The sequence below is a fragment of the Lates calcarifer genome, linkage group LG16_LG22 (genome assembly GCF_001640805.2).
Source record: "Lates calcarifer isolate ASB-BC8 linkage group LG16_LG22, TLL_Latcal_v3, whole genome shotgun sequence".
Classification (NCBI taxonomy): domain Eukaryota; kingdom Metazoa; phylum Chordata; class Actinopteri; family Centropomidae; genus Lates; species Lates calcarifer.
Window position 1 is genome coordinate 10,760,820 of NC_066848.1, and position 13,613 is coordinate 10,774,432.

The 13,613-nt window shown below is 41.2% G+C and overlaps 1 protein-coding gene across 4 annotated transcripts in view; it reads left to right on the forward strand.

The window, feature by feature from the left end:
• LOC108897283 (SH3 and PX domain-containing protein 2A) overlaps positions 1–12,931 on the forward strand; it is a 54,164-nt gene extending 41,233 nt beyond the window's left edge. For 2 of the 4 annotated variants that reach the window (XM_051076419.1, XM_018696831.2), the window contains 7 exons: positions 2,502–2,615; positions 4,766–4,849; positions 8,193–8,310; positions 8,407–8,720; positions 8,871–8,920; positions 9,680–9,799; positions 9,958–12,931. In XM_051076419.1, coding sequence (XP_050932376.1) covers positions 2,502–2,615; positions 4,766–4,849; positions 8,193–8,310; positions 8,407–8,720; positions 8,871–8,920; positions 9,680–9,799; positions 9,958–11,886 — 2,729 coding nt within the window. In that variant the 3' untranslated portion in view covers positions 11,887–12,931. The remainder of the gene's footprint in view (positions 1–2,501; positions 2,616–4,765; positions 4,850–8,192; positions 8,311–8,406; positions 8,721–8,870; positions 8,921–9,679; positions 9,800–9,957) is intronic. The other 2 variants (XR_001963263.2, XM_051076420.1) reach the window with 2 other exon arrangements.
• The last annotated feature ends 682 nt before the right edge of the window (positions 12,932–13,613 follow it).

The window sequence follows — 13,613 nt, forward strand, 5'->3', positions numbered from 1 at the left end:
ACTACATTCCTACAGCTTATTCTTATATTTGCTTACATTTCTATGCGTGTCAGTTTGCTGAGGTGAAAATGACATTTCCCACCAGCTGGCAGGTGTGAAAACGGTAATTTGCAAATGTAAGGATTTTTTATTTGTTGAGTTAACACAGATCTTTCTACTCTTGCCAAGCTGACCTCTCTCTATAATGGTCAATTTATTTTCATTTACCATTAATGTAGTTGATGTTGCCCCATAAACACGACACATCAGATTTAAACATTTTCAGTGACACAGCCTAATGAAGTACTGCATAACATTGGTATAATTAACTCGTTTATAAGTACAATGTCAGTGTAATTAATGTCAAATTAAAGTAAATAATACTAAGGCAAAAGTCTATATTTTGAATCCTTTGGTTCTGAATGTTGTAGACACCATTTTGTTTTTTGTAGCATGGTGTTCTCTCTGATTTATCAACATGGGCTTTTGTTCAAGCCACAGCTTTGGTGCAAAGACTGAGCACATTACATGGCTTGTTTCATCCCTGAGCTTGAGCCAGCGTGGTGCTCAGAGCCAGACACTAACAGCATCCTCCTATCTGGACCCGCCCTAACTCTATGCTAAATAGCTTCACTGTACAGCTGATGAATTAAATAAATCATCCTTCACATGAATCACGGGGATTGCACTTTAAAGTTACAAAAAAGCCCTGGAAATGTTTTCTCTGTTATTGCCTCCACTGGGAAAGTCATGCATTTAGTCTGTCAGCAGGATATCTCTTGTACCTCTAGATTCCAGTTAAATTTGGTGGACAGATAGGCGTACAACCAGAGAACAATTTGATTCAGTCATGTTAATCATCACAATTTGCGATTGCCAACATTACAAAATTATTATGTTTTTATTACCATAATTATGCATGAAACTGCCTGAGAAAGGGATCTGATACCAAATCCTAGGGGCATCCTTACTTAAATAAATAAATTACAGCAAAATCATGAGTGTTGATGGAGGTTGGGGTCTCCACTCTGGTTTGTTTTGTTGAGAGATAAAATGCCATTATCCAGCAGGGGTGAAATTTTGTGTATTGTAATATTTCAAATTCTCTCTGAATGAAGCAGATCCAACATAATGGAATGAGAAAAAGCCTTTAACACTGATGAAAAGGGCCTTCTTGTGTACTTTCCCGTCTACCTCCAACACCCCTTTTAATCTATAGAGGCCTTTAATTGATACTGGACTAATTGGGATGGATGACTGCAAAATTAATAACATAATTACTACATATTTCACTAAATCCAGCCATCTACAATCTTTTTGCTGTCATTTCCATATTAGCATCCTATAATTTTGCCTCATCATTTATCATATCATTAATTTAATCTAATTAAATCTAATCTTATAATCTGCTTCTTAATTATTAATTGTGTGCAAATATAATACCTCACAACACACCATTTCTGTAGGAAAATGTACACTGGAGGTTCGGACCAGCTGTGAAAGTGTGATGGGACACTCCTTTCCTCTTTATAGGCTATCCAGACAGCTGTCAGCCATATTGTATTCCCGTTACCACAACAAACAGCGTACGTGTGGCACACCTCATATAGGACAGTTTTTGTGCCAGCTTTGTCACTTGGGTCTCCTGCAAAGAGCTGGCATGGCCTCACAAATGCAGGCTGACTTTTTGTTTAAGTTTAAAATGTTATGATTATTGCACATATGTTCTTTACATTTACCACAAGGCCTTATGCAGCTCACCTTATCTGGCACAAGGGATCCCTATATTCCACTGGCTTTATTAGGATCAGATTTTAAAGTGAAACATTGCTTTGCATGTGCTCCTCTCCAGCTGAGGCATTTGTCATAAAGCAGTTGTCAAAGAAATGCTGCTAACCCAGAGGAACCCGACTGAATCAGCTGCAACCCTGGAAATGGATATTTTGGCTCGTAACGGTACTTTAGCAACGTCTTGACCGCTGAAATCATGACTGATCCTGATGAAACGCAGGTTGAACAAGACCTTGTCATGAATGGAGCTACAGCCAGGCGGTGTTCCCTCTGATGTTCTTGGCCCTGACTGTGGTTATAGATTCTGTTGGCAATGCAATCAAGTTCCTCATGTTCATGTTCATTTTTAGCTAATCCCTGTGATTTAAGATATTTTATCAAATCAGGGCTCAATGATTAGAACAAAGATACAAGTGATTTAACAGGGTATAAAAGGATTACAAGATGTCTTCTGTCTTCATTTCACATTTCACAATTTTGTTTATTATTTGTTGCAGTTTTTGGGGCAGGGAACTTATCATAGATCCATCTTCATCAGCAGCATTTCAGCAAATCATTTAGACTTCAGATGATGTTTTAATCATTTACACTCAAAGTTTGAGCCATAGCCACTGTCTCTTGTTATGTAATGTGCTTTATGATGTATTTGTTAAACATCATGCACGCTTCATTTGATTCTTTGGTGTACCTACATAGTCCTGGTGATTTTCAGCCTCTTTGTGTTTCCACAGGTTGGTGGTTTGTCAGCACTGCAGAGGAGCAGGGTTGGGTCCCTGCTACATATCTCAACTCCCACAGCGGCACACGGGATGACTTGGAGCTGGGCGCCTCAAAAGCTGGGGAAGGTAAGTCGCTGCTGCTAAGTCTCTTCTGCCTCTGCCTCTGCCCACCCACACACAAATGCGCACAAATACAACCTCACACACTCTGTCAAATACCCACACACAGATACCACCTCTGCCCTCAATCCTCTGTCTTTGATCTGTGACAAAACGGAGCAAACTCTCCCCCTTTCTCACCGCTGCCGGCCTACACTAACGTCTGATGCCAGGCTGGTGTGAACGCCTCTCTCTGTCTGCTTGCCATCATAAGCATGCTTGAACAGAGTGGAGATTCAGGACTGGTTAAACAGCAAGGAGGAATGCCAGGAGGGACCAGACCACAACCACTGAAGTGATGTGCCGTACAGTAATGCACTGTACAGTAGAGATCCAGAGCAATATTAAGTGATATGACCTCCATGGGGTGAGCTCATGAAAGAGGCATGTGTTTCCATCAGCGGCAAGGAATAAAACATGAAAATATTTTAAGAGTTGTGCTCTTAATACTACAGTTATCATTAATTACAGCAGGCTCTGACATGAGTTATGCTATTTCACGCAATGTCTGCTTATCATTGCAGACTGCTGAAAAGTTACAGTACAGTAGACGAGTGTTGACATTAAGTTTCACCAGTTTACACGAGTCAGAGAGGGATCCAAAACCCTGATGGGAAACACACCTATGTAGACTTTGGTTTGCCAGGTTATACAACTGACATGTGAAGCCAAAGACTGCATCCAATCATGCAATCATCTTGATAGCCCTGTCAGATACAACTATCAAGTCATCTAAGAGCAGCTCAGGTTGTCTAATTCTTCAATAGTAGTGGAGAAAACATTTTAATCTCAGGGCAATAGAGCTCAATTAGTGTCACATACTCAGATTTTGATAGTTTTGACAGGTAGTGTAGCCACCGCAGCCTGTTTGTTAAGATTTATGCACCATTATGTTAGAGAAAACCCAAGAAACTGGAGGCACGGAAATAATTAAGTTGCATATTACACTTCCAAACAAACATCACGATTTTCCAGCACTCTGGCCAAAACATCTTTTGCTGTACAATTGGTGTGCTCTATAACAATGGGACCCAAGATCCCCTTGGTGTTGTATATCTTATGACTCAAAGATGGAGGGAGAGAAAGAATGCAGAGTGTTTCACAATATGTGTGATATGTTAAAATGCCCTTTCCACCCAGTTTGGACTTACAGGATACATATTTATCGACAGAAGATTTCAACATTCTCAGAGGCATTTCACAAACGTACGACCACACGCAGACACAAATGCACACACATACACAAATGCAGACGTCTACACCCAACGCTCCTATCTACTCAGTCAGAGATATTTGGGATATGCTGCCAGGGGGTTTTGGGAAGGACAATCTGTCAGTGTAATTAGTGTTTATGTGTCTAGTCAGTCATAGGAATGGCATGAAACTCATAAAGCATCTCTTTGTCAGTCTGGTGGTCTTCAGCAGTCTGTGCCACCACATTGTCACAGAAAAAAAGCACATTTGGGAAAACTGGATTTAGGAATCATGATAGTTTTATTTAAAAAGCCAAAAAAATAGACATGTTGAAAGCTCAGACAGCTGACATGAATGTGACTCTACCCACTTATGGAAGCCAGCCACAGATCCTCCTCTTCCTTATTTTGGTCATATTTTATATAAAAATAAATATAGTACTTGAAAGAATAGTTTCCTGGTAGAGAGTTAGATAAGATACACCTCTTGTATCTGAAGCTAAATTTCATGTTACAGCCAATGGCAACAGTCAGTTATAGACCCTCTGAGGTGCACAACTCCAACAGGCGGCACCCTCAGCTGCTCTGTTAATTGGATGGCATCCCTGCAGCAGCAATGTGTGTCCCAGATGCTCTAACTCGACAGGATGGGAAAACCATGCTAACAACATCCTAATTACAAGCCACAGAGAAGATGTCTTGGTTTAACACTTCCTCTGTAACCTCCATCCATCCACTCTAACTGTCCACCATGTTTTGCTTTGTGGTCTTGTTTTTACGTCCGCCATGTAGCTAATAATGGGGCTCTTTTGGTCGGACCCATGTCATTTGTGTGCTGTGCGTATGTGTAACATTTGTGCTTGCTCTTCATGTCTCCCATATTTGTTTGTTTGTCATCGTCTGGTCGCCATGTGTGTCTGTCAGTTACTAAGCGGCATAAGGCTCATCTGAAGAGGCTGGACCGGAGATGGACGTTGGGGGGTGTCATCAGCAGGCAGCAGAGCCGAGGTGAACTGAGACAGATGCCTGCACCACCTCCCCCCCCCCTTTGTTATTGCTCTCCTCACCCTTTCTTATTTATTGTCTGTTATCACATGGCCTGACTCGTCCCTCTCCACATGCACATATTTGTTCAGTCTTGCATCCCATGTTGTCCTTCAGTAAATGCATTCATCATGAGCCACATTCCACCAAACTAACCACTAACTGACGTTAATATGAAATGAGCTTGGAAAGCAAAGGTGAAATCAGCAACTTTATATACACCAATTATTGATGCTAAGCTCAAATTATGTTACAAAATTGCTCTATGTAAGCGTTTTCATTATAATTAAACACTGTGCGCCAAAACCAATCTTCTCAGAATCACACTACCCACTCATCTGAAAGTAGTTGCGTAATAGACTTTGGAATGCCTTGTGCTGCATTTTAGAGCCATATTTTGCTTTTTTATGAGCAAATGAAGCGTGTATGTAGTTTTCTAATGAGTGTGTGCTCTACCCGAAGTGTGGTAGAAACAGACATTTATCCTGCTTTGGTGCAGATAGCAACCAATATTGACAGATAAACAAAGAGTCTCATTAATCTCTCACTTGGTTAGCAAGAAAATCACATTCTCTATCACAAACTTGCACATGTTCTCCTTACCAAGGCCAAAGTTGTTTTTTTTTTCACAGGAGATGCATTTGGATTGCTGACAAAGGAGTGAGGATAGGCTATTGAGTTCAGCCCAAACTTTGCGCTTGGCAGTGGATGCTGCTCTCTGGAGTGGAGAGAGAGTTGTTTCCACCCTAGGACTAAAATCCTGCTTTGTGTTAAAAAAAAAGAAAGAAAGAAAGAAAAAAAAAGGCAGATATTTTGCTGACTCCACAAGAATAATTTATAACACTGATGCAGGCGATGCATGTTGTGGTTAACATAACATCTGATTCAGAGTTTCCCTTCATTGCACGGCTGGATATTGTTTGAAAGAGGTTGGTGAGAGGAAAACGTTATACCAGCCCCAACACAAAGAGGCCGGAAGAACCAGGCAAAAGGAAAATAAAGTGTACAGAAATATCCTTTGCCCATGGAGCCTACTGTAGTTTTTGCAAGGAAAGGGAATTACTATCCCACACCCATTCAGCTTGGAAATGGGTGGAGAGAAGGAAAATTAAATAATGTGTCACCAAAATGTTGATTCCTGTGTACTAACTGGGAGGACAGCAGACAGTACTGTTAGGCTTTTTTATATTTTATGTGCTCCTCTCCCTTTTGAACACACCTCTTTTTCCTGTGCTGTCTGTGTTTAGACAGGAATTGCTATAATGACAGGAAATGAGGTCTTCTCTGCCCCTTGGCCTCATGGGAATGCATAAATCAGCATGGAGCCTCTGCTCTCGATTATGTGCTGAGTTAGGAGATGTTTGCTGTCACAAGGCCAAGGACAATGTTAGGACACCAGATCGCCCCATGTACAGCAGTTTGCCTTGGTCACTACCCTTTGTGAAGGGATGGTAGAGTGGTTGACATTATGGTACATATGACATGATCACATTTTGCGGGATACACACTGGTACTCCTTAGTTTTTTATGGGCATTTTATACCTTTATTGGACAGTTGAGTCTAGAGAGATGACAGGAAATGAGAGGAGAGGGAGACGAGGAACAACACAAACCGGGAATGTTGTGGTTCTTGGTCAGTGCCTTAAGGAGGGGACACACATTAAGATTGCTGAGTTGATTATGAATATAATCTGGATGCGATTACAGGATGGACCATGGTGGCCCAGGTTTGTTGTAGTCTGGGATCAGTTGGTGTTGACAGTCAGCAGCTAAAAACAGTTCACTTGCCTCCTGTTGCATTTGTAGGCTGTACGGACCATGTCGCCCACGCCTCTCCATCCAGGATCTCACTTAAACTCTGAGCTTTTTTTCTCCTTTTTTGCACTGCAACATTGCAATCTGCTGGTTGCAGTCTATGTTTATTTTGGTACACAAACATGCGACAGTTAGCATCCTGACAGTAATGTATTTACCCACTAATAAGGTTTATGCTTCTCACTGACACTGAAAAATCTGTGCAAGTTGATGGAAACAATTTATGTGTGGTTTGTCCAGTCTCCCAGCCAGTCCTCAGGTTTGTCCCAAACTGTAAATAGTAACATTTTTTTCAAGTCTGTCAGAACAACACATGCATTCCGATATGCACATTAAAAGCATTATTGGTTGCTGTGATTGTTCCTCCTGTCCATGCTGGCTGCAAATAGATCCCTTCTTAAAATAAGTTTTGGGGGGACAAAATCAACAGTCTTAGTTTCAATCAAAATGCACTGAAGTTAAAGCCAGACAAATCAAGTGGATGTCTCTCTCGCTCTAAATTTCGTCTTGGCGTTTCCACAGACAGTGTTTCCTTGTTCCTTGTTGATCTGTGGTTGAGGGATGATAACAAAAAGAGGTACTACAAATACTGTAATCTTAGAGGATGCTTGTTTGATGTCTGATTTGTTGAACTCAGGCTGCTGAAACCTTGTAGATTCAAGATTCAAGAAGCTTTATTTATCCTGAGGGAAATTGCTGTGTATAAGCTTTGGCTGAAGTTTGGAATACATTTCTGCAAAGAAATGGAACTATGTATTTTGTCCTCCATCACTTACACTGAAATTACTTGAATTTGGATGTCTTTGTGGGAAAGTATGCACAGGAGGAACAATTAGTGACCAACAATTCTTTCAATGTACATATGGGCTTGTGAGTATTATTTTGAGACAGACTGGAAACCCTTTGGCCACCAGGGTTCTCAAGTACTCCTTTTTTGTCACAATGCATTGCCCATGATAATGACACTACCTCAAACAAGTGATGTTATTGTTATGTAATAAATTGCTGAAAAAAAATATCTAATATACAATACGTCATGCTATCTTTGTAGCTTCAGAGAAATACATACTGCTAACCATGGCAAAATACTTGTTTCTAAATACAGGAATTGATTACGTTCTGTTGTTATTCGCTGCCTTATAAAGTTCTCTCAGTTTCATAAAAACATTATAGACATATCTCATGTGCCAAAGAACATTTTAACACACACACACACACGCACAGCACATTTACTCACACATCTGGCAACAGAACGAACTGCCAGAAAACATAACAGCTCCAGTCTGTATTAAGGAAAAGATACACCTCTGCTCTGTTAACCCTTATCTCTTATTACTGCAGTATGGTTATATAAATATATCACATCTGTAAAAAAGATTTATAGAATGTACTCTTCTTTCTCATGTTCTTTCCAATGATTATATTGTTTTCAGAGATTTTACACCCCTCTAATACTTAGCTTTGTTGTCATTCTCTGCTCTGGCTTTGGCAGAAGAGAAGTACGTAACAGTCCAGCCGTATTCCAGCCAGGGCAAGGATGAAATTGCTTTCGAGAAAGGAGTCATTGTGGAGGTGATTCAGAAGAACCTGGAAGGCTGGTGGTTTATCAGGTAAGCCTCTGCTTACTTCCTTTAGACATTTTTTTATTCCTTTCATTACAAGAAATTGTATTTTTGATCAGTTTTCTTTTTCAACTTACTTCACAGGTATCAGGATAAAGAGGGCTGGGCTCCAGCCTCTTACCTAAAGAAGGTGAAGGATGACTTCTCTCCCCGCAAGAAGACTGTTACAGGCCCAGTGGAGATAATTGGAAACATCATGGAGATCAGTAATCTGCTTAACAAGAAAGCCTTGAGTGAGAAGGATGTGCAGACTGAAGGTGTCCCAGAGAGCCCCCAGGTGGCCAAGAAGGAGATCAGCTTGCCAATCCCCTGTGCTGATTCCCCACAGGATGGAAAAAGCAAAGCAGAGCCTGCTTCACCAGCGATAGCCCGCATTGCCCCTCATCGGGTGGAAATTGGTCAGTTATATCAATGTTTCAGCTTCTGTCTTAACTTGAATTTCTGTCAATCTATAAACAAATTTTTAATTTCTAAATTTCTTGAAGCCTGTAGATGTCTGTTCTTAAATGTAACCAGACATGTTTGATTCGTGTCTGATTGTTTCGCAGGTTCCCCAGTTCTTAGGCAAAAACCTCCTCCTCGAAGAGATGCAACCCTGGTAAGAGTGTTTGATATTTATCAATCCATGCATCCTTCTTGTCTAACACTCTTTTTTTTAAGTTGGTTGATAAAGATCATTGAGCTTGAAAAAATTCTAACTATGTGCTACCTTTTTTGAGCAATTTTAAATGCCAGTGTGCAGACCTTACTTTTGTTCTTTAAGAATAAACTGACAAATCTATAACTACACTATATTATCCTCCTCCTAAGACTAACAAGATAAATGTGAGGGGCTGTGAGATGATTGGTGGGGTAGAAAAGAAAAGAAAGAAAAACAAAGTTGTGCTAGAAGATGTTTTATTCATTTTTTTGGACTGTTCTCTAATCTTTGCTTTTTGTGTGATAATAAATAACTTCACCTCATGGAGCCTCAAACAATTATTTAAATGAAACCATCTGAGGAGTCTAAAGGGGAAATTTCTTTTTGGTGGAACTGCTAACAACTCAAAGACATCTGAAACATGACAAGGGGCCTGAATCAGACACAAGGGGTCACAAGTCAAAAATGCTGGAGACTGATGTAATGTTTGACAATACACTGGATTTCACAAGCTTATCGTATGATTTTAATGTAAAATTTAAATCTGAAAAGTAACTAGTAACTACAACTGTCAGATAAATGTGATGGAGTACAAATATAAAGTAGCATAAAATGGAAATATTTAAGCACAAGTCCCTCAAAATTGGACTTAAGTACAGTACTTGAGAAAATGTACTTTACTCTGAAACTAACACTGACAATTTCGTTTTTACCCAGGGATTTCAGTTGCCCTCCCCTCCAGAGCCCCCTACAGTCGAAGCAGAGTATTACACCATTGCAGATTTTCAGTCCTGTATATCTGATGGTATCAGTTTCAATGGAGGACAGAAAGCAGAGGTAAGAGCTCTTTTTTCCTACAGGTACTACCCATATATGTCTTTCTGTAATTTATTCATCATTGCTCAATAACAACTCTTCTCCAAGAGAAAAGTTAAATCAACTTGAAATGATATCTTCATACAAAGACTCAACTTTTTCTTGAACTTGTATTTTAGGTCATTGAGAAGAACTCTGGTGGTTGGTGGTATGTCCAGATAGGAGAGAGGGAGGGCTGGGCTCCCTGTTCCTACATTGATAAACGTAAAAAGCCCAATCTGAATCGCAGAACAAGCACTCTTTGCCGACCTAAAGTTCCACCCCCAGCTCCGCCTGTCAAAAAACAAGACTCAGTGGAGACTGCACCTCCCAGCAGCCCTGGGTCTGAAGCTCCAGAGTCCCCTGTGTCTCCTGGGAGGCCGGTGTATGAAGAGCCAGAATATGATGTTCCTGCCATTGGTGATCTCGACCTGGAGTCTGAGTTTGAGTTTCTGAGAGGAGAAGGTTCCTTGGTAGATGGAAAGAATGAGGACACTTCCTCTGAGAAAGGATCCCATCTGTCCTCCAAGCCCTCTCCAGCTTCGTCACTCCATAGTGCCTCCTTCAAGATGGGTGAGTCATTTGAAGATGGCCATGAGGCAGAAGGGGAGGCGGAGGGAGAGGAAGAGTGTATCTATGAGAATGACGGCTTTCGGCCCTTCAGAGAGACCCCGGAGAGGCAGTGCAGTAGGGACTCAAATTCCTCCAAGACAAGTGTCTTGTCAGAAACTGGCAAGACTGCAAACCCAAGTTCAGGTTTATGGAGACCTGCAGGAAACAAGCTCAAGATCGACTTGAATGGGAGCCCATTTTCAACTAAAGCTGAGGAGGCATCCAGTCCTAAATCTGCCTCCACGGAGTCCACCCCAGATCTGCCCAGACCAAAGAAAGACCAAGAGGAAAACAAGGCATCCTCTCCCACCAAGTCCTCCTGTAAACTAAAGCCAGTGGTGAGGCCTAAACCACAACTTGCCAAGGCCTCCAGTGCTGAAAAGATGGACATAAGCACCTTGAGAAGACAGCTGCGGCCAACAGGGCAGTTGAAGAATGGCACCAAAACTAAAGGTGAGGACTCTGAGACAGCTTCAGTCATCTCCTCCGAGGACTCCTTCTCTTCTCAGAGCACATCCGATCTCTCCTCCATCTATTCTAAAGGCAGCCGGGGAGACTCTGACCTGGAAGGGTGCACCCTGTATCGCACCACAGATCCTTATGAGAAAGTCCAAGAATCTGAGGTCAGTTTCCCTGCTGGAGTGGAGGTGGAAGTTCTAGAGAAGCAGGAGAGTGGCTGGTGGTATATCCGCTGGGGAGATGCAGAGGGTTGGGCTCCAACTTACTACCTGGAGCCAGTAAGGCAACAAGATGACATGGCAGGGTCTGAATCTGATGGCACCCCAACTAAACCTGGAAGCCTCAGCAAGTCCAACAGCCTGGAGAAGAATGAACAAAGGGTGCAGGCCTTGAACAACATCAACCAAAACCTAAAAAAGGTCACCCCACCCATCCCCTCAAAGCCTCCAGGTGGCCTCTCCAAACCCTCGGGCTTGTTCGGTTCACGGAAGCAGAATAACACCAAACAGCAGCAGGTTGTCAGGCCTCAGTCTGTCTTCATATCAGCCCCACTCAGGGATGGTCCCAGCCCTGTTGGCTCTCTCAGGAGAAATGAGTCCCTCAACTCCACAGACCACCCTCGTGCGAGCCCCACAGTGCGTCGCAATGCCTCCTTCGGCACTGTGCCACACAGCCTGGTATCAAACAACATAGCACTACCCACCAGGAACAGATCTGGTACTGGTAGTTCTGAATCACTTGGCCTCAGCTCCCAGAAGAATGCACTCCCTGTATCCACAGTGAAACCTAAGCCCCACATCATCCATAACAACTTGAGAGAGGTGTATGTCTCCATAGCAGATTACCATGGTGATGAGGAGACCATGGGATTTCCTGAGGGGACAAGTCTGGAGGTCTTGGAAAGAAATCCCAACGGATGGTGGTACTGCAAGGTTCTGGACAATGGCAGACCAAGGAAAGGATGGGTTCCCTCAAATTACCTCGAGAAAAAGCACTAGCACTCATGTGTGGAGCTGGCAGAACTCTGAGCATGCGTGTAAAGACTACTCAAACAGATGCATTTATTTTGTGAAAAAGGCTAACCCTAAGACATTAAATAAGGATTGAAATCTTACCCGGTACCTTTGCCAAAATGAGCAGCCAGATCAAATTGTGACTTTGAAATGAAATGAGACAATAAGTCTACATGAAACAGTGCCCGAGACGTTGCATCAGAGGCAATATATTGGGACTTAGTGACACAGACAAAGAGAACACCAGAAAGCGGAAGAATGATTTAGTGCTATTCTTCAGTGGTTACCTTTAACTTGAAATAAGGTGTCATTTTGTGTCCACTCCTTGAACCTTTCTCTGTAAGTTTATAATGTATTTTTTTAAAAACTTTTTAAGCATTTAAAGCTTACTGCATGTTTGAAATGATTCATTATACTGACGATGCCTTGAGCTGTTGAAATTAAACCCTCTTCTTCTCCTGTCTTTACAGAAAATCTCAGTTGTTGGCAAAGCTGCTTTGTGTTAGTCTCATTTTGGTGCTGTCTGTTTGCATGTTTTTATATCTCTTTATACTGTATGTCACCTTTATGTGAAATATTTTATCCATTTAATTGTGTAATTTTGTCCTAATGAAACAACTTGTGAGCATCTCTGATTATCACAGTATTTTCTAACAATCCCAGATGGTCTTCTCTGAAACTTATAGCTTTAAAGTGTTTTATTGGTTTAATTTCAGGCTACTTATCCAAATTTAAATTTCCCTCATGTCAATAAAAATCATATTTATTCATTACTTAAATATCATATTATTACTTATTTTATTTTATTATGTTTTGTACTGTTTTTTTTTTTAAATCACATCTGCTTAAACATTTCTAAGAACTGCTCTTTCAATCATAACATTTAGAATTTCTGCTGGGCAGTAAATTTGACATTAACTCTCGCTGCAGTAGTACTGGGATGCTCACTTTTGTTTTTTGTTAACTGTGTGACCAGTGATAACTGAAGTGCCAAAAGAATGAATTAAATAAATGCACTTTTGAACAATTATTGGTGCTTTCTTTTTCTTTTTCAAATTTATATCACCCTACTGAAAAAAACAGCACAGACCAGCCTATGATGGTAATTGTTTTAGCTGGTCTTAGCTGGTGTTAGGCTGGTTTACCAGGCTGGACAAGCTAGTCTGGCTGATTTTGCTGGTTTGTCAGTTATGGCTGGCTAGCTGACAGACCAGCTGGACTGACCAGCAAAGGCCAGCTGGTCAGCTGATTAAGATGGTTAAGATGGTTAAAAGGCCATTCTGGTAAACCAACCAGGTTGTACTGGTTGGCAAAAGCTAGACAACTCTCACAGCAGTCCCTCTTTCCCATGAGGAAAAAGCAACTCAAGAATATGAAATAATATGTATTCTTCAGATTGACTATTTTGGTGCTGTCTGTTGCATGTTTGTAGTATCTCCTTATACTTTGTGCTGTGGCAAGCTGAAAATGTGACAAAATTGGTAACACACCTTAGTCTCTGGACACAGCAGTTATTGTGTTAAAATATACCCTATTAATTTATTCTATATAATATATCAAATAAATATCACAACGTCATAACTGTCAAATGTTAAATGTTTTGAGCGTGTGTAACGAAAACATTTACTCTGCGAACTGAATGTTATGTCAGCATCAGTGTATCATAACAGTGTATTGCTATACGCTCCTGACCGTAGAGTTAGAGCGCTTTA